Source organism: Chelonoidis abingdonii, chromosome 1 (genome assembly GCF_003597395.2).
Source record: "Chelonoidis abingdonii isolate Lonesome George chromosome 1, CheloAbing_2.0, whole genome shotgun sequence".
NCBI classification, from domain to species: Eukaryota; Metazoa; Chordata; order Testudines; family Testudinidae; genus Chelonoidis; species Chelonoidis abingdonii.
Window position 1 is genome coordinate 121,510,267 of NC_133769.1, and position 24,049 is coordinate 121,534,315.

Consider the following 24,049-nt stretch of genomic DNA (forward strand, 5'->3'; position numbering starts at 1 on the left):
CTTTTCTGCACTGTGGAAATGTATTGGATTAGAAAATGAGCTAGCACCATTTTAACTTAAACATGACTTATCTTCTAGAATAGACTAATACCATTGTGTGGGTTTTTAAAAAATATATTTATTGATTGTGGTTAATCATATGTCCCCCTCCCATGATCACCTAACACATTTTTTAAACACAAAAATGCATGTTTACAGTAGGCTCCAAATTGTGTTTAGTATCATGCTAGTTATAATGTGTGTGTTAACACATTTTCTAAAACAAAGCATTTTATGAGTGTAAACCAAGAGTTGGCAACGTTTCAGAAGTGGTGTGCTGAGTCTTCATTCATTTACTCTAATTTAAGGTTTCGCATGCCAGTAATATATTTTAACATTTTTAGAAGGTCTCTTTCTATAAGTCTATAATATATAACTAAACTATTGTTGTAGGTAAGCTAAATAATTTTTTAAAAATGTTTAAGAAGCTTCATTTAAAATTAAATAAGATGCAGAGCCCCCTAGACCAGTGGCCAGGACCCAGGCAGTGTGAATGCCACTGAAAATGAGCTCGAGTGCTGCCTTTGGCACACATGCCACAAGTTGCCTACCCCTAGTGTAGACATACCCTTTGAGTGACCAGACCACAAAGATTAGATGTGCTAGACTTCTAGTTGGAACAGTATGCACACTAGTTGAGTTCAAATGTGATTCTGTAGCACCTTTCCTGCATGGTTCAGAAACTGCTTAGTGTAGACACAAACCAAGCTATATGAAGTAGTAATAGAGACATTAGTAGAGCCACAGTCTTCTAGCACTTTTCATGGGGTGTATACAAATGAAACTATTCATAAATAATCTTCTCATAAACATATTTAGCATTTTAATGGGTTGCACTATGCAGAATATCAATAGCATTAATCCCCCCCCTTTTTTTTTCTTTTTTTTACTATCTGACCAAATTCTGAATAATAGTTTTTTGTGTAGGATCCTAATATGGATCAAAATAATTAAATGATAGGGCCACTTATATAGTTCCACTATTAAACATTCTTGAGAGCTGCAAAAATCAAAATGTTTAAATTTAAAAAAAGTGGATAATTAGTTATCAGACATGAACAAATTAATTTTTAAAAGTGCAGGTTGTGCCCTTCTGTGGAAAAACCCATTGGCTGGGATCAGTGAGGAGGATATTCAAAAAGTTCCCTCATGGTGTTTCCAATAGATAGTTCTGTCATTGAGTCAGAGTTTGTCCCATCCACCTAAGGAGAAAAGAAAAAGTTCAACTCAGGTTTCCCCATCCTCTAAATTCTACTGGAGGCCAGAGCCATCTGCACAACAGGCCCCTTTGTCTCTACATCTGCTCTGAGTTTATATGCTTTCCTCCACTCCATTCAGCAACAGCCAAAGGCTCCCTGACCCACCAACAATCCTCGTAAGGGAGCCCGCATTGCAGCGGGAGCTGTACAGACTTGGATGGTATTAAGATCAGCTGAATGCCAAAGAGGAAAAAAAAGGCACAGCATCTTTCACCTGCCCATACAGGGATCTCTAAGCCTATGGATAGCTGGACAGAGAGTATTGCCAAACCCAAGTATGCAAAAAGCATGAGATTTAAAACAAAAGACCTGCCTCCCCACCCCCCCACCCCCCAAAAAGAGTTCTTTTGATTTGTCTTCTTGCTTTAGAGTTTTTAGGGTTCACTTGGCTCACAAACATTTCCCCCAACCCGTGAGAGCTATAAACTTTGTAACTGAAAACTAAAGTTCTTGTATAATCGCTTGTCTCTGGGAGCTGGGACTGTAAGTGAAACATCAAATATTGCAAGACTTAATAGAAAATAGAGAGTTTGCAATTTCCTACCCCATCCCCCCCTTTTTTTGTGTGGACAAGGAGAGAACCACATGTGAAACAGGTGCCTCTGCGTGACTATCTCCACATTGCTGCTTGAGCAGGGTTTGCACCCCCACAGCAGACTTGAAGTGGCCACTGCTGCTCAGTGGTGGCTATGTTATAAACAAATGTAGTATTTGTATTTTTCCCTTCTTTAGTGTTCAGACAGACATCTGACAATTACACTGTTCTCATACAGTTCAGATATTCCATCCAGCTCTATCACTTTCTCATAGCTGTATTTTTGTTCACAATCAGAGTTACAAAACATATTATCACTGCATATCTAGGAACGGGAACGAGGACTAGTCTTGAGCACAGTTCCAGCTAACCCAGTTGGCTGCAAGAGAGCTCTATCCACAAGAGAACAGCAATCTGCCCTAGAGTAGCGACAATTGGTGCCTGAAAAAGTTGTCAAGAATTGTTCTGCTTAATGTGCAGAACAGTGCTGAATAGCTGTTTCTGAACATGCCTGCAGTTACCGTGCTTCAGAAGTCACAGCATGGGCAGGCTTTAGACACAAACTACTTAGAACAGGGGTCATTGAGTTACCCCATGTAATCAACAGAAAATAGAATTGAAAGTATATTGTACATGATTATGAAAAGAGATGTCAAAGAAGAAATAATAGAGGAACTGTGGCGGGCTTTGCACCTCGTTGACCCCTTAAGTCAGAGGGGTGGGAGGTAACCCTGCCTTTCTATGCCTACGTCCATTTCTAACACCGCCCCCCCCCCCCCCCCCCCCGTAGTCAGCACAGTGTGGCCCAGACAGTTATGTAGGAACAGAAGTAACTGGAGAGGAGCACTCAGATGTGACAGGGTGGGTGGAGTAGATTAAAAACAAACAAATAAACAGATTTTGACTTTTCTTCATTTTATTAATTTCTTTTATCCACAGAAAGTGTTGTGGCAAACTTGAAGAAAGTAGGTTTTTTGTTTTGTTTTGTTTTTTAAATAAATAGTTGTGATTTATTTCCACAAGGGGTCACTGAGTTTATCACTGATAGATTTCTGAGAGTTTATGTATGTACATCTATGTGTACTGTAGCCTATCATATTTGTCATGAAAAGAGAACTATCCAAGGAACAACATTTACTGACCCACCCTTACAACATTGAGGATGACATTAACAGGGAGAATAAAAACCCTGATATTTAACTCGTCCATCAAGGAAAGCAACTCTAGTGCACGAGGGGAAATTTTGTTGCAAGGCTGATGTTCAGTGTATAGGATTAACATTCTACAGACATATATATGATTTATATTACAGCCCAAACTCTGGCTATATCTAATGTCTAGAAATGATAAATCTTTTTGCATTCTACAATTTATTTGAGGAAGCCAGAGAAAGGGCTAAGGAAGTCTTTCCAGGCAGGACCCATGTGTTATATAAAATTGAAAAGTGGTGGCGAGGGCAGTAAATACATCTTTGTTCCAGTGACTTCATAAACCACAACTGTTTTGCTCATGTGCTTTATAATAATGACAGAACCTTTGCATATACTTGTAGCCCCAGTGTATTTTTATGGTTGTTTTCTCATGCTGTGATTCTTCAAAACTTCAGGTGTTCTGGACAAAAATATGTATGGTTTATATTAAGTTTTTTATTTTTCAAACTAGATCTTTCTGTTTCTATGTATTTTTTCAACTTTTTTTCCCCCCTAGACTGTGGGATAATTAGAGTCACCTTGATAGATGAAAACTGCATTTTCTAATTTTTTTGGGACTTTGTTTAAAAAGTTGCTGGACAACGTTATATTAAGTATTTTAGTGAACATCCAATTATACTGAGAGTTATTTCAAAGCTATTCTTACATATTGTTGAATATATGTATTGTACTTGAAATACAATAGTCTAAATCTGCTTTTTAACAACTTCTTAACCTGCTTTCTAATGGTGCATGTTAAAAAAATTGTTAAAGAGCAGATTTTGTACGGTAGTACTTTTCTGAAAGTATTGTGTACTTAACTATCTGATTTTTCCACTGGCATATCATGCATGAAAGGCAAATGACATTTTTGTTTGGGAGAGCAATAGGCTGCAGAAATGGAAATGGAACCCTATACAACAGTATAGGTCATGTGTCAAAAAATAAGGGCTTGATCCATGGCCCACTGAAGTTAATGGGAATCTCTCTATTGACATCAATAGGTGTGTGGGATTGTGCACTATGGTCACAAAGCCTGCTGAGATGCCATGATCATGCTGCTCAATCTCCGCCAATCCCTTCTAGGTAATTATGAGCCCACCATCAGCTGTTCTATTATAGCTGAAGCACCAATGTCTTTCTGAAGGCTGAACTCCATAGGGGAACTGCATACCAAATCCCTCCCCCATGTTGGTTCCAGTAAGGCTTCCTTCTCGGATGCCATTAAGGAATTGAAGGATCTGTCACCTTTTCAACAGGCCACTTCAACATTTGTCTCTATCTCCATTGGCCCACTGGACATTGGTAACAGGAAGCTGCATTGTTAACGGGGCTATTGACAGACCTGTATTTGGAGAGTGACATCCACAAAATCACTTCACTGCCTGCTCACCTTCCAAAACTTGCCTGGTTTTGGTGGGGGACCTTGTTTCTGATTCTCATTGCAAGAAGATGGGTGAGGAATGGAAATGGAGGGGAGAGAACTATGAGAGGAGAAAGGAAAGGAAGACTGAAAAATCAACCAACCAACAAAAGAGCGAGTGAATGTCAAACCCGAAAAGGAGAAATTCCTTAAAACAGATTTGGGCAACTTTTAAGATAAGAGAGGGCTACAAATCCACTAAAATTCTTTGGCAGGCCATGGAGAATGTTAAGATTGAGCTGAGTCGCTGAGGGGCTCAGTCTTTTAACAAAGCTGCTGTTGCCTCATGCGACTCTGCATCCCCATCAGCACAGACTGTACCTCAGTCAACTCCTCAGCTGGTGTAAACTGACACAGTTCTGTTGACTTTAGTGGTACCATTTTACAACAGTCAATGGGGCTATGCTGATTTATACATCAGCTGAGGATCTTGCCCAAATCTAAAGGCTAAAAGACAGGACATGATTCTCTTTCTCCCCTTTAAGTCTTTGCTGAGTTGAAGTGACAACTTTTAATACAGATATTGCTCTGTGTATCAAGATGCTACTATTAACAATTTTCCCTGGAGTGTTGAGGGTTGGTTGGCTGGGTTTTTTTTTACAACAGCCAGAAGTTAACTCTCTCACAGCCTTTCCAATGATAGTGGAGTAGTATAATGGTCTAAGTTTCACATCTGAAACAAGAAGGCTGTTTCTACACTAGTCATTTTTTACATAAAAGAAGTTTTCCACCATTACTACTAACTGGTTCAGTGCCACCAGTTGTAGCAAAAGGAGCTCTAGTGTAGACAAGGCATGAATCAGTCACTGGCATTTTAACCACTTTGTCACCTAGCCCTCTTCAGGAAATCTGAACAACATAGTGGTTAAAATACTAGGGGCTGCTGGCATCCTGTCTGCACTTTCCCAGTGATGGGACTGTGATGAGTGCAGCTGAACAATAGACACACATTTTTGGCAGCAAACCCTATCACGTACAAAGCCCAGGCACCAGGAAATCATGAGTTCAGGTCTGGTATGATCTACTCAGCCCAGTTTCCTTAGGAAGCATGCAACTTGAGTATCATGAAGCTTGTGCAAATAATTTGGATGCAACCCTAAAATGGCCTCCCATCTGCTCTGTGTGAATACTGAAGCCTTTTTTTTATAGGGTTAGGGGTTTGTCCCAACATCTGTGATCAAAACTTCCTTTCTCTTTACTGTATTGCAATATGACTTGTGCCAGTAGCGTACCTTCCCCCCAGGTGCTATAAAGCTGAAGTGTGTTGGGATATTTTAGGATCAAAGGCACCATATAAAAACAAGATATTATCTATAACAATTGTTCTCTGAATATATGATAATTATTACAGACATGTTATTGTGTCCCCACTGCTAGAGTCAGGGGGAAAAAGTACATTTGCATTTTCACCATTACCTTGAAGAATGTGGCAGAAAAGATACTGATGGCTGAGGAGCCTCAGTTATTTCTCTTCATTGGGTGCAACACATGCCATTGTTTAGTGAGGCAGTTAACTCATTCCTGCACTAATTTCATATAGCAACAAAGAGTCCTGTGGCACCTTATAGACTACATGCATCCGACGAAGTAGGTATTCATCCACGAAAGCTCATGCTCCAATACGTCTGTTAGTCTATAAGGTGCCACAGGACTCTTTGCTGCTTTTACAGATCCAGACTAACACGGCTACCCCTCTGATATTTAATTTCATAGAGAAGCATATATCAACGGCGAGGGGGAATAATACTATAACTACAGCACTACTTTCAGAGAACAAGATAATTTTCTTCCATGGCATTCAACCTAAATTTACATTCTGTTAATTTATTTTGAAATTTTTGGCAGCATGTCTTAGAACTAGAGAAAACTTGAATCTTTTCTTATTGCTACTGAAACTAGCAGAACATGAAAGCTGCTTTCCTTGGTTTTCTAAAGGCTTCAGGAAATAGTCACTCCACAAAAAGAGACTGTATTATGATCTAACATGAGCATCAGCCAGTCATATTATCACTTATCAAATCCTCTACTCAAGCAAATAACACAGGTTCTTTGTGTTTCTTTTCTGAATGTTGATTTGATCTAGGAGGCTTCTGGAGTATCAATAATACATGTTCGACTGTATGGTAGCACTGATTAATTCACACTTTGGGTATATAGTAAGATGTGAGGTAAGCCAGGTGTCTATAAAGGGACTCACTAAGTGCATTAGCCAGTTGTCTGCTAATATGCATAGTATGTCGCAGCGGAACACCGCAGTGCTATCAAACACAGCAGCTACATCCTGACATCAATAGAATGCAGAAGCACAGCAGGTGGAGTGGAGGACCAGCAGTGAAGCAATCTGATAAGTCCACTGAATGGTTTGGAGAATCTCTTGGGGGTGGAAAGAGAATTGCTAGTTTATCACTAAACAAGCCTTTGCTCTGTAGTGTCCACAGTTATCATGGCCCATTGCACAGCAAAGATGTATTTAAATATATTTTAACTTTATACCTCGATATAATGCTGTCCTCGGGAGCCAAAAGATCTTACTGCGTTATCGGTGAAATCGCGTTATATTGAACTTGCTGTGATCCACCAGAGTGCACAGCCTCACCTCTCCGGAGCACTGCTTTACTGCGTTATGTCCAAATTCGTGTTATGTCGGGTCGCATTCTATCAGGGTAGAGGTGTATTAATGTACATTGATTTCCATTCATGTATTAACAAATCTTACTCGTAATCTGAATTTGTTACCCAGTTTGGTGGGTCATCCTTTTATCTGTATCTTTATTTTGTTAAAATTTCAAAAATGGCAACACTATATTATAGAAACTACTTGATTCTGATATAAAGCTGTCTGTCATTGTTTCCACTGAAAGGGCTTCCCATACTTGATTTCCCCAGGTCGCTAATGTTGGGGTATCTGCCCTTTTACAAAATGTCTGTAGTTATATTTTCCTAGAAAAGTATGACTGTGTATTAATATTCATGTTTGGATTTATCTAGTGGCTATTTCCCATCCTTTGTTATTTTAGAATACTTCAGTCTCCACCAAATATGGTGGATTTCCCAGTGTTTCTGCACTCACCCCTCATTATCTGATCAGGTCAAAGGGGTTTAATCATTTTTTAAAATAATGTCAATTAGAAGTCTCTTAATGTTTTCAAATTTATTCTAGTCCATACTGAAATAAGAGTCTGTCAAGTTGCAAGGGAAGGGCACTTGGGTGCGTGGCATTCCTGTGGCTATGACAATCATTTCAGATTCAAAAGCAGAGTTTTTTGGTTTGTTTGTTTAATAGCTACAGGTTCACACAAGAGCTCCTTCCTGAATTCTAACCAGCTCATCTTATCAATTATGGATAAGGATAAGGGCCAAATTCTCCCCTTGGATGCGTGTATGCAACTCCACTGGGAACTGTGTATGTCATCTAAGGGCAGAATTAGAAATGGTGGGGTAGAAGAGGAGTGGAAGACGAGACGGAGTGGGATAGGCTGCAAAACACATTCCAGAAAGTAGAAGATGTTCCAGAAAGTTGATGACAAGGCCAAGAGCATCAGAAGGCTGGAGTGAGAAGGAGAAAAATGACACAATGAATGTACAGGAAAGCTATTAACAAGCAAACAGGAGAGACTTTAGAAGTATTGATAATGTTTTATTGGTATATTTAGAGCTAGTCAGCAAGATTTTTAAGTCTTTGTCCTGTTTATATTGCTGACTTGTTCTCATATGCCAAACATATTTGAATATTTTCTTGGTTTTGGATGAAATGAAGTTAACAGCTATTAAAATGAATTTGAAACTGTGTAGCAGTGCTAACTACCTACACAGCAATGTGATTCACTGAATCTTTAACATTTTGCTTTATAACTAGTTCTTAGACCTGTTTGCATTCACCCAGAAGTGGAAATAAACACCATACTTCAGAATGTTTCTTGACCAGCTTTTATAGTTTTAAAATGACTTTCCTGTAGGCCTCTATGAAGAAATCCGTCAGTTTCGTCAGGCCTGTGGAGATGCTCACATGAAAACAATCTTGGCAACAGGAGAGCTGGGATCACTTACCAATGTCTACAAAGCCAGCATGGTAGCAATGATGGCAGGTAAATATATGCATTTTTAAACATTCTGTAGATAATGCAATCACGAAAATCTTTAGTTTTAAATTAGGGGCTGGACAGTTGGATGTTAAATACTTAGAATAAACAAAACTGTGATCTAACACCCCAGTTAGTAACTATTAATATCACAGGTAGTAAGATATGCCACTTGTTTTGTATAAAACTATGATATTTACTGGAGCTGGTCATAAAATGGGAAGAATAATTTGCAAAAGTTTAGTAAAAAATTTTCCTATATTTTTATTTATTTGTATTTATAGCAGTTTCTAAAGGCCCCCATTGAGACTGGGCCTTATTCTACTACTCACAGTACAAACTCATAGTAAGAGACACTTCTTCCTCTGAAGAACTTACAATAAAGTAGTAAGTTTCATCTAAATTCAGAATGTCAACAAAGTTTTTCATTACAATTTCAGAATTCAAAACATTTGGACCAGTTGTAATATGGACAAAACAATCTGATTTGTAAACATTATTAATTTGCCAAATAGTACTTATGGGAGAACTATTTCCATTTACCTTGGGCTACATTGTGTAACCCTTTCTCATATCAATGACCACTTACACGAGTAAGTCCCATATAATAATTCTACCACCTTGTATATTCTTAAATAGCACTTCTCATTAGATCTCAAAGTACTTTACAAAGGAGGTCCAGATTAGTATATCCAGTTTCCAGATGGGAAACTGAGGCAAAGAGAGGTAAAGTGACTTACATAAGGTTATCCAGTAGGTCAGTTGTAGAGATGGAAATAGAACCAGAGACTCTTAATCCCAGTCCTGTGTTCTATCCACTAGGCCATATTGCCCCAATATTGTTGGGCTGCTTCTGTAAGCTCATGTTGATGAACCCTGTCTATCCCTATATAGGTGCAAATTTAGATCTGTGTGTTGAGGATGAAATTCACCTTTGAGACCCTGAAGTCTGATGTTCTCAGGGTTTAAGTGGTGTATATGCCTTGGGCTGGGCCTCTGCACAGGTATGAATATCAGCCGATGTTAGGGCATATCTACTCAGGATGTTAGTGCGTGGCAAGCCATCGTGCGACTCTACAGTGCACTGACTTGCCATGCAGTAACGTCCTGTGTGGGCACTGCTACAGTGAACTAAAAGTTCCATAATGCACTCTGACAATGGAACTTTAGTGTACTGTAGCAGTGTGCATATGGGATGTTATTGTGTGGCAAGCTGGCATGCTATATATTCACACCTTGACTTGTTGTGCATTAACATCCTGATTGGACAAGCCCTTGTAAGAATGTATAATAGAAATTTGCAGTGGAAAAGTATTGCTCAGTACTAGAATACAGTCAGATGAATGAAAACTGAAAACATATCCAGTAAGTGCTTAATGGATTTTATTCATTTGATCATTCTTTTAGAGAATTCTTTTATACACTGATAGTAAAGCATTGCTTTGATTTATTTTACAAATAAGACTATTATACTGTGGCTGTTATAGGCATTACAGATAACATTCATTAGTATTTGTGTGCAGATAGCTTCAAAATGACAACGCCCTCTGCATTTTCAGGGAGTAAATGGTGTCTGCTAAAGCATCCCATCCACAGTGCATCTGAACAGGGATGCATACAATTTTGTGGGGAGGGAGGGTGGATCCTTGTCTAAGCCAGGGCTGGCCCACAACATTTTGGCATCTGAGGCGGGGAGCTCAAATGAGCCCCCTTGATTGGGCCAAAACTTTGAAAAGTCTCAATTCTGCCTTCTTCCTGTTCTACTCCTCTCGTGGACCTGCTCTGCTACCTACCCCAATAGAGGAGAACTAACAACTTAAAATGCCTTTTTCAAAAAATGTAAGTAACATTTAAGTTTCAAACGCCTGAATAGCAAATGTAACTTTTCTTGTCTGCATAGTAAACACTGGCATTTTTATCTGTGTGAATAATCAAAGTGGTGCTTTCCGTGCCTTCTTGGTTGCAAAGATTTGAACTGCTTCCTGCTGAAGGTCCACAGTCTGAGCCAGCTCATGCTCTGTTGAGATGGTTGCAAGGCTGACCAGCCTCTCCTGTGTCATTGTGGAGCATAGATGTATTTTTATTAATTTCGGCTTGGAGAAGCTGCCTTTTCCACTGGCAACCGTTACAGGAAGTGTTAGAAGTATGTGCAGAGCAACAAAAGCATTGGAAAGAGGGTGGTCATCTTATTTGTGCACATATATTCCAGAACAGTCTTTGGAGTTGATCCCCGCTGAAATGTATCTTGAAAGGCTTTCAGTTCATACACCTAAATCACTCGCATCAATATCGCGCATGTCATCATGTGTCAACACTATCTCTAGTGCCCTACATTGCTGGTATAGGTCGTCTTCAGGTAAGTGAGGATTTTGGAATATATCATACAACATCCAAATATACTGTTGTGTTCTTGAGCTTCCTGAAATGTTTCAACTAACTGTACTGCACATATAGACTGGTTAAGAATTCAACTTTGAATTGTTGTTGGGTCTTTATGGGATTATCCCAATGCCTCGTAATCAAAATATCATCTTCTCGGTGACACTTGTATCTTGAATGGGTGGGAAAATAGCTTCAGTGTGAAGTTCCTCTGCAACTTCTGTGCACTCTTCAGAACGTTTTGAAAATCCTTCATCTGAACGGTAAGACTATAGGTATGACTTTGCTTTGTCCAGTTGTTCCATTGCTCCATATATACAAGGTCAACCACTTTGGAGTCTCTTGCTTACAACATTATTTCAAACAGTATGTCATCCACAACACTAAGCCACAAAGAAATTTTGAAGTTAGTTTTCTGAGTGATTCAATTTCCTCTGCCACTGTTCTCCCACAAACAGTTCCTGTCATAGCATTATCCTCCATAAATAGGCAACCATGGCATCAAATCTATCTTCCCAATTTGGGTGTTTGATAGGCTTTATCACCTCCATCGACTTTCCCTTGTGTGGGCACTCAGTGGTTCAAGAGGAGTCCGCAGATGTTGCATCAAATTTGCCATTGATGAATTGATGCAGCAAAAATACATAGATGCTTTGAATTACTTAAAAAATTCAGTAGCCTCACTAGAAACTGAGGCGCATCACTGACCACCAGTTCAATGATGAGAACTGCATGGGACAAAAAAGCTTGAGGGTTAACTCTCGGATCTGTGTCTGCACTCCTATTCTTTCCTCTGATGTTGGCACTACTTGTAGCTCTGACTTATCATGTCAGCTATCGCAATTCCCATATCTTCCAGCTTTTTAAGAAGTACATTTGTCATACCAGCTCTTGTAGTCCATCAATGTCAATAAATTCTAGAAAATGCTCTCTTACGTCACCATTGCGGATATTCACTAGGTGTCTGTTGTTGTTACAAATGCCCATTGAAGTCATTTGTTCCATATGGCTGACGTCAAGTGTGCAGTCCAGAAATACAGAGTAATATCTTGCTGACTTCAGATTGTCAAAATCTTCGTTTGACTTTTGTTGCCAGTAACTGTATGATCTCATTGTTGAATTGTTTTTCCAAGGTAGTGGTGTGTGTACATTTCTTGGTGGTGATCTTCTTAGATGTCAGCCATCAGCTCCACATTTTAAGGAATGTTCCATTGTTTGGCACGTACATCGGATCTGAAGTGCCACGCAGTGCTAGGTTTTGGGTAGCAAGCATTCTCACAATGGCAATGAGCCTTTTCAGAACATTTTGCCAGTAAAGAGACTCTGATGCAATCTTATCTTGATGCTGTTCATCTATGGTGGCCTTTAACCGTGGTCTTATCTCAAGCTCTTTCCACCTATGGAATACTCTCTGGTGGTTTGCTGCCTTTTCATGGTATGCCAGATTTTTCCAGTCCTTTGTTCCTGTAGAAGCCAATGTGGCTGGAACATTAGACTGGAAGAGTTTACAACAAAAACAGTATGCAGCATTCTGGGTTTTTGAGTACATAAGCCATGGCCTCTCCACTTTTCACCATTGAGGCTTTCACACCAGTAGTATGTTGGATGGAAACTTCTATTTTCATTGTCTTTGGAGAACATGAAGTTTTTCACTTGCTGTGGCCCATGCAGTACAAGGAAGTCCCTTAGGCTATTGCTCAAGTGGGTCCACAGTCCTGGATCATTTAGACTCCAGGAACTAAACTCAGCAGCAGCTGTTTCTTGTGCCTCCACCACACTCTTCTCTGATCTACACTTTTCTTCAGGAAGGTGCATGGTTACATCCATTTGAGATGGAGATATGGATACTGCAGTAGCTGCCAGGTCACCTATACTCTGACTCAGGCATCTCCTCACCACTCACATCTTCACTGGGGCCGGAAGGCTCACTGTGAACATTTGTGTCTGTGTAACTCAGGAGAGCTCCTTCCTGCTTAGCTAGAAAAGCTGAATGCTGCCCCAGAGGGGCGTTTTCTTCTTTCACGCATGTCTGCTGTTCTGTGCCAGCTATAGTGGCTCTCAACACTCAGTTGAAGGGGACAAATAAGCAGGCTAGTAGCAAGGCCTGAGTGAGGGAAGATATCAGCGTCTTAAGGGACTAACTGACTCCTACTACTTCAGTTGACTGCCTGTTCTCCTCAAGTGGATTCAGGGAAGCAGCAGGAAACAGGAAGCTTCCTGAGAAGCTGGTGTTAGAGAGGTACATAAGAGGCTCCTCTCCCTCTCTCTCTCTCTGCAGCTCCTGCTGTTTTCTGTTATTCTCTCTCACCTTTTCTCCTGCCTGCCTGTTATGTCTCTTGTTCCCTCCTTCCTCCAGCACAGCACTCCACCATCTCTGTGCATCTAGAGCAGAGAGAATACATATTCACCAGCAGCAGACACAATTTTCTACAGTCTGGGTCTTAGTGGCGCCCCCCCACAGTCTGGCACCTGAGACGGCCGCCTCAGTTCGCCTCATGGTAAGGCCAGCCCTGGTCCAAGCAATTCCAAAATGCCTACAGATAGATATCCAACTTGGATTCTGTCACTGTAATATTTTAAATACAGTGAAAACTACCTAGAAAGATGGAGTTTGAAAACCCCCATTTCCAGCTTCACATCCATTGTCGTGTAGAGAATAACAGCTCCATGAAACAGTTAGCTTCCCAAATTACATATGTTGATACTCTACATGCAAAATCTCCAATGTGTAATAACAGCACACATCAACTAGGTATTTTAGTGGTAAAATGGTTAGTCAGGTTATAATTGGGACACTGAGAAACAGCAGTGTTCTCTATCTGCAGCTAAGAGGCACTCCAAAATTGCAAAATATTTCCTCCTTGTTGAAAACATCAAAGAAAATTACTTTTAATCTGATCCTTAGGCCTCAGCTGAAAGCTGCAAAGTAAGTGGGAGACAAACACCTCAGCATAAACAGGAAATGATTTTTTTTTTTTTTGGAAGTGATTTAAGGCTTCCTCATACTGTTTGTTTGTTTGTTTTGCACTGGTATAGCTTTGACAGTGCAACTCCCCCCCGCCAGAGTAGGGGCATGACAACAGTTCAAGCACTGTTTTGTATCAGTGCAATGTATGTGTATTAGCCTGGTGCAAATTCCTTTAGTCTACACAAGCTTTTAGGGCAGGGGTTGGCAACCTACGGCACGCGTGCCAAAGGTGGCATGCGAGTCGATTCTTGATGGCATGCAGCGGCAGGCCGAGCGGCTTGGCCCACCACCATTCTGGGGTTCTGGCTGCTGCCCCATTGCCAGCTGGGGTCCCGGCCGGTGGCCCCACTCAGCGCCCACTGCTGGCCTGCGGACCCCCAGGGAACCCCAGGCTTGCAGCTGGCTGAGCAGGCCAGCGGCTGAGACCCCGGCTGGCAGGAGCTGGCGGCTGGAACCTCAGAGTGGCGGCGGGCTGAGCTGCTCAGGCTGCTGCCGGACTGGGGTTCCATTCACTCAGCTGGCTGCGGGCTGAACAGGGCCAGCGGTGGGCTGAGTGGCTCAGTCTGGGGTGCTGGCTGCTGGCCCTGCTTAGCCTCCGGCCAGCCTGGGTGAGCAGAACCCCAGGCTGGTAGCAGGCTTAGGGGGGCTGGTGGCCGGGACCCCGACCGGCAGCAGACTAAGCCGCTTAGCGTGCTGCCGGTCTGGGGTTCCATCTGCCAGTTCCTGCCAGCTGGGATCCCAGCCTCTAGCCCCTGTCAGCCCACTACCAGCCTGGGGTTCTGCTCACCCAGGCCGGCAGGAGGCTGAGCAGGGCCGGCAGCTGGAACCCCGACTGGCAAGGGGCCGGCAGCCAGAACCTCAGACCGTCAGGAGACTGAGTGCTGCCAGCATCCCAGACTTGCAGCGGACTGAGCCACTCAGCCCCACGCCGGTCCCGCTCAGCCGAACACCAGCCCGCTCAGCCTGCTGCCAACTGAGTGAATGAACCCCAAACCGGAAGCAGGCTGAGCGGGGCTGGTGGCTGGACCCCAGACTGGCAGCGGGCTGAGCGGGGCTGGTGGCTGGAACCCCAGGGAAGGATCACACTAAATTGATAAGATCTGCATTTTAATTTTATTTTAAATGAAGCTTCTTAAATATTATTAAAAACCTTATTTACTTTAAATACAACAATATTTTATATAATATAGACATAGAGAGAGACCTACAAACGTTAAAATGTATTACTGGCACACAAAACCTTAAATTACATGAACTTGGCACACCACTTCTGAAAGGTTGCTGACCCCTGTTTTAGGGACATAAGGTGGTCTCATAATTAAGACTCAGAACTAGGAGTTAGCGGACAAGGGTTCTGTTCTCAAAACTCCTTCTAGAAACCTGCTTATTTCACAGTGTTGGTTAAGAAGTGACTTCAATAATTGAATTAGATGGAGGGAAATTTAAATTAGAATCACCTAAGTTATCCCCATCTCTGGAGTATCCTGTATTGCTTGTGCCCATCTTTATTATGGTTAGCTCTCTGAGACAGAGAATATCTTTATTTTTGTGTAGGATAAATTGCCAAGCACATTATCGACATTGAACAAATACTACTCTAATAAAAATTTTCAGCTCTGCCACAGCTTTCTTCTGTGACCCTGTACAAGTTAACCTCTCTCTGTGCCTCAGTTTCTCTCTATGTAATATAGAGATGATACTTTTCTACCTAAAGGGTGTCGAAAGGCTCAATTTCTTAGTGTTTTTGAGATATTCACATAGTACAGCGATGAGGACTATGCTTGTAAATATGGTTTTTATCCATACATCAAAATCATTGTGACAAGTGGTGAGCCATATAACAATTACACTGTAGTTTAATTTGGTCTGCTGATCATTTTCACCTCTTTTGTAATACATAATAGTTGAAAACTGCAAATTATTTTGGTTTATTCTATACATTATCGCCCCCCCCCCTTTTTTTTTTTTTACTGTGTAGTTTTCTTGCAGTACAGCAGGTGGCTCTATTGTTAATGATTTTCCTTGCATCATGATTCATTTTGTAAGTACTTATCCTTGTGAATATGTATAGTAGCTTCTTTATTTCTGTTTGAGAGTGGGTGTGGGAATCTGAACTGATTGGAGAGCTGTATCCAAGGGGTCTGGGTCAAATTTGGAAACATGGGGGCTTGATTTTCACATAGACAGAGAACCCAAAATTCCGGTTGAAGTCCGTGTGAGCTGCAGGTGCTTAGCACCTCTGAAAAATAAGGTGCTGTTGCCTAGATCTTCACAGGTGTTTAGATGCCTATCTCCCATTAAAATCAATAGGAGTTAGGCATCTAAATACCTTGGAGAATCTGAGTCTGTGCACCTAAAGTTAGGTTCCTAAATCTCTATTTTCAGGCACCTAACTTCTTTGCAACCAATACTATGATTTCTTTTGTAAAAGCTGTGCCTAATTTTCAGTTCCTAAATCTTTATTTCAGATCCTGAATACATGATCTGATTTTCATATGTGCTGATCATCAAGCAGACCCATTGAACTAGGTAGTTGCATGAAGGATAAATTTGACAGTATGTCTTGCTTGGACCATGCTAGAAACTATCATTTTGCATGCATGGATGCAAAAAAAAAAAAAAGGAAAAAAAAAGAAAAGTTGCCATTGCATGATCCTGAGAAAAGTGGGCTTGACAGCATACTTTTTGCTATCATGCCTAACAAAAATGAGGATTTTTTTTAAAAAAGTGAACATGTGTACTGTTGTTGTGATCTGATTATTTTGCTGTTAAATATCTGTTACTGCCTGAAGCTGATAGTATTACACCAAGCCAAAATTGTGAACTTGGGCTCAGGTTTTCAAAATTGAGTGCCTTGTTAGGCTCAAGTCCATATTTAGGCATGCTAAGAAGTCACCTTCTGTGACTTGCAAAACAGCTGCAGATCCAGCCGCTCCCATTGATTTCAATGTGCTTAATTCTTGCGACCATAATACATTTTTCATCACAGAAGAATCAGATAATTTAAAAAGCATTACAGCTGTGGGCTTTGATTTTTGTTTATTTTTGAAATCTTCACTCTCATTAAATGACTCATGGAAACAGCTACAATTATACTAGCAAGAAGCATGCTGTCAATCCTGTTAACTTTAAAAAAGGTTACAGTGATGCTGAATCTGGTTCCTAGATTGGGACGGGCCCCAAAAGTGTAAAGTAAGGACACCAGAAATTCAAATGGACAGATATGCCTTTCTGTGGTTTAATTATTACTATTAGTAGTAGTATTTGAATAGTGCCTACCAGCCCCAGTCATGGACCAGAACTGCATTGTGCTAGGTACTTTACAAACACAGAACAAAAAGATCATCCTTGCCCCAAAGTGGTTACAATCTAAGTAATCCAGTTGCCAAGGCACATAGGGAGTTTTCTGGGACAAGTTGGTGGGATCTTAGCCAGAAGTTTCTGTAGAATAAGCTTTAATCTAAAATAAATTACTCACCCTTGTCTGGTGAAGGAACCCTTCTGAACATAGGCCGATTCAGTGTCTTGAATTTACCGACAGCTAATCTGAAACAGACAGGCCCCCGAGATCTAAATCTGGGACTAGCAAACAGTCTGAGCAGTCAGGTTGTGCACTGCCAACTTCCTCCAGGGCCGCAGCGGGAGGAATCCTTCTGCCCTTGAGCAATCACTGGCAGCAGAGAAGTTCTGTTGCCCTTACAGCCTCATCGCTGGAGAAGCCTCTGTACCACTTGGTATGCATAGCCACTCCAAGTGCTGCTACATTCCATCTGCATACTAGAACTGGTTCCGCTACAGGAAGGCCATCTGTAGCCATTGAGGAGTGCATGGGATTTGCCCCTAAAAGAGATGACATTTCCTCCTTTCAGCTCACTGGGGTGCTAACTGTGCAGCTCCTCCCTGTGTCTTAATTTCACTCCTGAAAAATGCTATGTCTGACGTCTAGGATCTTTGATCTTCTCTCATCTGTTGCTCCAAACCTTGTGTGCACCTTGAACACTGGTGGCAAGTAAGAGAAGTCTTCTGGCTGACTCCCAGGATAATTTGTTAAGGATTTATTTTGTCTAAGCATTTCTGTATGAATATTACCATATTTTCAGAGGTATTGTACACTCATGGCAGTTTGACTTTAGTAGGAACTATGGGTGCCCACCACCTTCGAAAATCAGGAAATAATGGGTTACATTAGATTTTATGTTGCCAGTGATATCTAAACATAACTGGAGAAACAACTGGCTACTGCAGTGCTAATATTAATTCCTTAAGTCTTGCAAATTTCAAAAGGCCTGTAGGCACTACAGCAATCCCAAATTAATCCCAGAATTACATCAAAAGAACTTTTTCTGTGTCATTATTTTAAATCCAGGTCAGCAAACTAACCCTCCTCCCAATGGTAACAAACTCTTTGTCCCTTAAACAACAGGAATTTGTGGAGCAGGCCAGGGATGCACTTTAGTAAATATTCAGAGGGTGAGAGTTCCTGGAACCGAGAAGGCCCTATCACCTTTCTGTCCTCTCAAGATTATAATGAAGGATGGTCTTAATTGCAGTGGTGAGGTATCCCTATGTCCCCAGGTAGACAGGTCCTATGTTATTTCACATCCCAATTCTGTTTCCTTATGGCAGAGGCCAAAAGTCCATCTTCGGCCTAGGATTCCTACCTGTTCTTTAGACTTTGCTAGGCAACATATTTAGCAAGCGCTCTTCACCTGATCCAATACTCATTGAAATGAATGGAAAGATTCCCATTGGCCTAACGGTTTTAGGATTAGGCCTAGAGAAGGTTGGGGAGCGAGTGCTTGGAGCTCAGCTGTTCAACAAACCCAAAAAAGAAGTTAGTGGGTCAGCCCATATGACTTTATTGCATGCAGTCATATTGTTGGATTACATTACTATTTAGAGAACATGAGGCACATGTCAACACTAGTCACATATTTTTTTTTAAAGGAGGTGCTCCTTCATATTCAATTTCTAACATCCCCATTACGTTATCCCCAGCCCACTCATGTTCTGAATGTTCAGCATTGCACAGTGCATTGTAGCCACATTATTCAAGCATTTCATTGTCCTCTGAAACAGAAGATGTTGACAGCAGCCAGATGCAGGATACTAGACTACATGTACTATTCATCTGATCTGGCAAAATGTGTGCCTAGCTGAAGGCTGTGATTTTCAAAGGAGTGGAAAATATGTGCATAAATTCCATTGAAATTCAATGGGAGTTGGACACCTGCCTCCTTTAAGCTCTTTTGGAAAGCCCAGATGAAGTCTTTGAGATTTGACTGACTGTATTAATTCTTCTGGAATATTTAACATTATACACCTCTCTTTATTTAACCCTGTGCTAAACAGCTACAAAGATCTTGACATCCCTCTAAGGATAATTAGTTAGCTGAAAGGTGCAATTCTTGCAGTGTTAGGGGGGAAAATAGTGGCACCTGGGAGTGAGTGCACATAGGTGGCTGAGGAAGTACATTATTTTCAAGGAAGCAGACTGCAATTCAATATGAATCATGACTCTTACATCACTGGCTGTTTATCTGCCATGCTGTCGGTTCTTGAGGTCTTTGAAGTCTTAGGTTATGTCTGTGGTGCTATTAGACACTCATGCCTGGCCCATGCCAGCTGACTTAGGCTCGTGCTAGGGGGCTGTTTAATTGTACTGTAGCTTTTCAGGCTTGTAGCTGTTTAGCCTGAGCTCTAGGACCTACCCACCTTGCAGGATCCTAATGCCTGGGCTCCAGTCTGAGCCCAAACTTCTACACTATAATTAAACAGTCCCTAAGTTTGAGCCCAAGTCAGCTGACACAGGCCAGTCACAGGTTTTTAATTGCAGTGTAGACATACACTTAGGCCTTGTCTACACTGTCACTTTACAGCACTACAACTGTCTCACTCAGGGATGTGAAAGAACACCCCCCGAGCACTGCAAGTTTCAGCATTGTAAAGTGGCAGTGTGGACAGTGCACCAGCGCTGGGAGCTACTCCCCTCGTGGGGGTGGTGTTTTTACAGCGCTGGGAGAGCTGGTGCCACGACTACAGAGCCACGTTAAAGCTTTAATGTTGCTAATGAAAACATGCCCTTAGAGGTGGGGTAAGGAAGATCAGCTTCTTAAGGGACACTGATTACACCTGGATGCCATACACTGAGGAGATTGAACCAATCAGTGGCGTTCCTGTGCTGGTGGCTGCACTAGCTGTGCAAGTCATGCCCAGTCCTACAGCAGATATTCAATCCTTTTAACCTATTGGCAGTACCAAGACTAAAGGGGCCAAGTAAGAGCACATTTTCTCCAAGTCAGTAGGCGCTGTGCTAAGTTTTTCTCTGCTTGAAATTTGGTTTTATATGTATCGTTGCTTCTCTCTTAGCCTGTGTACACAGCTTTGCTTGTGACAAGAAGGCCTGTGTGTTTTTGACACAGACACCAAAAAATTGGCAAGCTAGTTGTACAAGAATGGGGAAGGCAGCTGTAGCTTCATAAAACATGTGGAAAACCTTTTCTGTATGAATTAAGTAAGGGCACATTGCATGCAGAAAGTTTGTTTGGTTTTGGAAAATGGGTTTTAGCCATATTGTCCAATTTTCAAAAATATCCCATTGGCACCTGAAGACTTGTATGGAGCAAGAAAGGGATGCAGGTGGGGGATTCAGATAGGGGAACTGATATATAAATGTACCCATTTTAGGAGCTAGTTTTCTATGTGTGTCATTTTTTCCCCCACATGAAAGCTGGCCTGATATCACTCAGACCCTCCTCTGTCTCAGCCGTGGGAAGTGTGGGGGAAGAGATTATGAGGCTGTTATAGATGTTTGGGTTTATTAGAATATTAGAGGTGTTTACAAAGTATGCAGCTACCCCCAGAAAGGTCATGAAGGTGTAACCCATGCTCCTTAACAAATGTGCTCTTTGAAATGACTAAATATGCATAAGGAAATTAAATGATTGCATATCAAAGCATAATGGATTTAGTCAAATACATTTGGAAATGCAATCCTAGAATAATTGAGTTTAAAAAGAGGATGTGGCAAATGTCTGAACAAGCTAACACCTGTGATCTCTGTGTATTGTAACAACTGCAAAAAATATAAAAGAGCAAGGAAAACTGCTGTGTGAAGGGGCTACACTGGCAGGCCAGACAAAAGAAAAAAAGCAGATGGAATTTGTAAACAGAAAACATTTCCTTGATCGAGACTTTATTTCAGTCTGCTCAAACAGGAAAAGAAAAAAATTCCCAGTTTCCTAGTCACCCTTCAGAAGTATCTCCCACAGCTCATTACAAAAAACAATTAAACGTTTACAACCAAACCAAAATTGAAGCAAATGGTCTCTCTTACCCACTGCTTTGAAGAAGTCCACTAGCACAGTCTGGCTCTTTGGCCAGAATGCTGCTGTTTATATACCCCTCCAAATTTCCCAGCAGGCCTTGCCAGAAACTAGGACTGTTAGGAAAGACATTTCCCAGCAGACTTGCTGTTCTGGATCTCAGATTGGCTTTCTTACAATAAGCCAAACTTGTCCCTGACTATTGAGGGAAGGGGAGAATTCTAGCCTGCCCTGTTCATGGAACTCCCAGCCTAGGGCCCTGAAGCCACAGGCAATAGGTTGGGCTTCTTCACAAACCCTAGACGAGTTCCTCTCCATCAATGATACTGTTTCCTGTGCTAGGACATGATAGTACTGGTCTCATTCTTAAAGGGCCAGTACACCACCTTGCACAGGCATCCACTGTTGGATGAAGAGGGGATGTGACAGGCTTATAGCTTAAAAGAAGAGAAATGACAATCCAAGGTGTTTAGAGGATGGACACTAGAAAATAGTCTTGTCTCACTTCCTTCCCCACAAAATTTCTTCTGTTCCTAATTCTGGTGTAGCTCCACTTATGCTGTGAATACTGGGACCATGGGCAGAAAGGAGCTGACAATTATTGGGATTTTAAGCACTATGTCCTGTTCTATGAAGGGCAGTAAACATATTGGTAGATGCAGGGGCGGCTCTAGGCATTTTGCTGCCCCAAGCACAGCAGGCAGGCTGCCTTCGGCGACGTGCCTGCGAAGCGTCCGCTGGTCCCGCGCCTGCAGGAGGTCTGCCGAAGCTGCGGGACCAGTGGACCCTCCGCAGGCACGCGCCTGCGGGAGGTCCGCAGAAGCCGCGGGTCCAGTGGACCCTCCACAGTCACGCCGCCAAAGGCAGCCTGCCTGCTGCCCTTGCGGCGCCAGCAGAGTGCCCCCTGTGGCTTGCTGCCCCAAGCATGTGCTTGACGTGCTGGGGCCTGGAGCCTCCCCTGGGTAGATGTCTGGGTGCTGGGAACATATTCCTGCTGTGACATGTGGACTATCCTGCTCCAAAGGAGAAAAATTCTTCCAAGCAAATGTTTTATGAGAAATGAAAAAGGGAGGCAAGCCAGCTAGCAAAATCTGAGTGAAAAACTAGGCATACTGTCTGCAGTGTAAGAAAGTGTAGGAAACGAGACTTCTAAATAAATAATAATACGTAGCACTTAGGATAACTATGTACATCTTCAAAGCACTCTGCACACATTGGCAGAATAACCTTAACCACACCCCACTGAAGTGTAAAAGGGGTCTCTCTTTGATTTTTTACATAAGGAGAACCCAACTGGAAGAGCAAATCAGGAGCTGGGATTAGAACTCAGGAGTTCCTGACTTTAAATCCTGTGCTCTTTGCAGAGGTTGAGATGTCACTGAGAGTTCAAAGCATATTGTGTTTAAGGAATATTGTGATTTGTAACTAAAACTGCAGAGATCTAGTTAATTATGAAACTGAAAGCAAGAAGCAAACCAAAGCAGGAGGTGTGGCAAGAGATGTAACAATGTTGAGCCCTATTCTTCGCTTTTTATTACAGAGTTGCAATATCGAGTTCACTAATTTACTTCTGTTTTACACAGTGGTAAAGGGTAGCTTGTATTTTTACCATGAGTCCTGAGTAAGGGGCAGTGCATAATTGCTTCAAGAGCACACAGGTCCAGACTGTTAGCCTGAGGCACAATCCTATAGCAGGTATGAATTGCTTCCCCTCCACAGCAGTTCCACTGCACTGGCTGGCGTGTTGGGGCAGGGGGGGAATGGAGTTAATGTTCGACCCAATCCCTGCTCCTTCCAACTCACTGTTGAAGAGGATGTAGCAGCCTCTCAGACTGCTCCGTACATTGATAGAGCAAGGGAGCAAGGAGACACTTTACACCTCCTTTCTTCCCTGCAAGGGTGTGTACAGCAGGTCACAATCTGGTCCTTCATGAGAGGAGAATCAGGCCCATAATCAACAGAAAGAAACCACATTATCGTTATATAACTCTCTCCATTCTGCAGCACAGATGTCTTGCATCCTGCATAGTCTGCATTTGTTCTGCACATTCAGAACTTCAGCTGACATCACCAGAAGTTCAGTGTAAAGAATGAGTACAGATTCTGTGCACTGAAGGTCTGCTGTATGGAAGAGTGTATCACGGTGCAGGACAGAGAGGAGGGTTTTGAATAAACATTTAAATTAGATTATGGAATAAAAATGTTTTTGGATGACAAGGTAGAGCAGGAAATGTTTGTGCAGAAATAGGACTCTCTCTCTCTCTCTGTAAAGGGCTGGTATAGCAATAAAAGGGACTTCAATTATTGTGATTCTGAGTGAAAAAGCAGTAATAGAAAAATGAAGGACGATGCAGGTTCAATAAGGCAATACAGGACTGCTCCCTGAAATGGTGTAATTGCCAACAAGCTTAGAGTTATTCTACAACTAATCTTTGGAAATAATGTAGACATGAGAGGTAAGTTTGAAGTTGAAAAGCTCTAAAGATCCAATCACATCATCCTCAGATTTGAATTGCTGATGACAGTCCATAAAAAGGATGGTGACAAAAAAATATTGGACGTGGATAAAGCAGACCTTGAAGGAATGCAAAATGAGATTTTAAAAATCTGGCTGGAATTCAATAATTTATGTATGGGGAATCAAAAGTGAAGAAGTGGAAAGTAGTTAAGAAACAGTAGGGGATCTTATAAAAATTCTTTCAGTAAAGTCAAAAGAGGAACAGAAGAGAGTGTGGTTAAGTAGAGAGCTGAAGTACTACCAGAAACAAACAGAGGCACTGAAAAAAATAGAAAGCCCCTGCAAGGGAGAGTCTGAGCACTATAGAAATAAAGTGAGAATACTAGAATTTCAT

At 41.7% G+C, this 24,049-nt stretch overlaps 1 protein-coding gene across 2 annotated transcripts in view; it reads left to right on the forward strand.

The window, feature by feature from the left end:
* DERA (deoxyribose-phosphate aldolase) overlaps positions 1–24,049 on the forward strand; it is a 90,340-nt gene that overhangs the window by 37,804 nt on the left and 28,487 nt on the right. For both annotated transcript variants that reach the window (XM_032796027.2, XM_032796028.2), the window contains one exon: positions 8,403–8,531. In XM_032796027.2, coding sequence (XP_032651918.1) covers positions 8,403–8,531 — 129 coding nt within the window. The remainder of the gene's footprint in view (positions 1–8,402; positions 8,532–24,049) is intronic.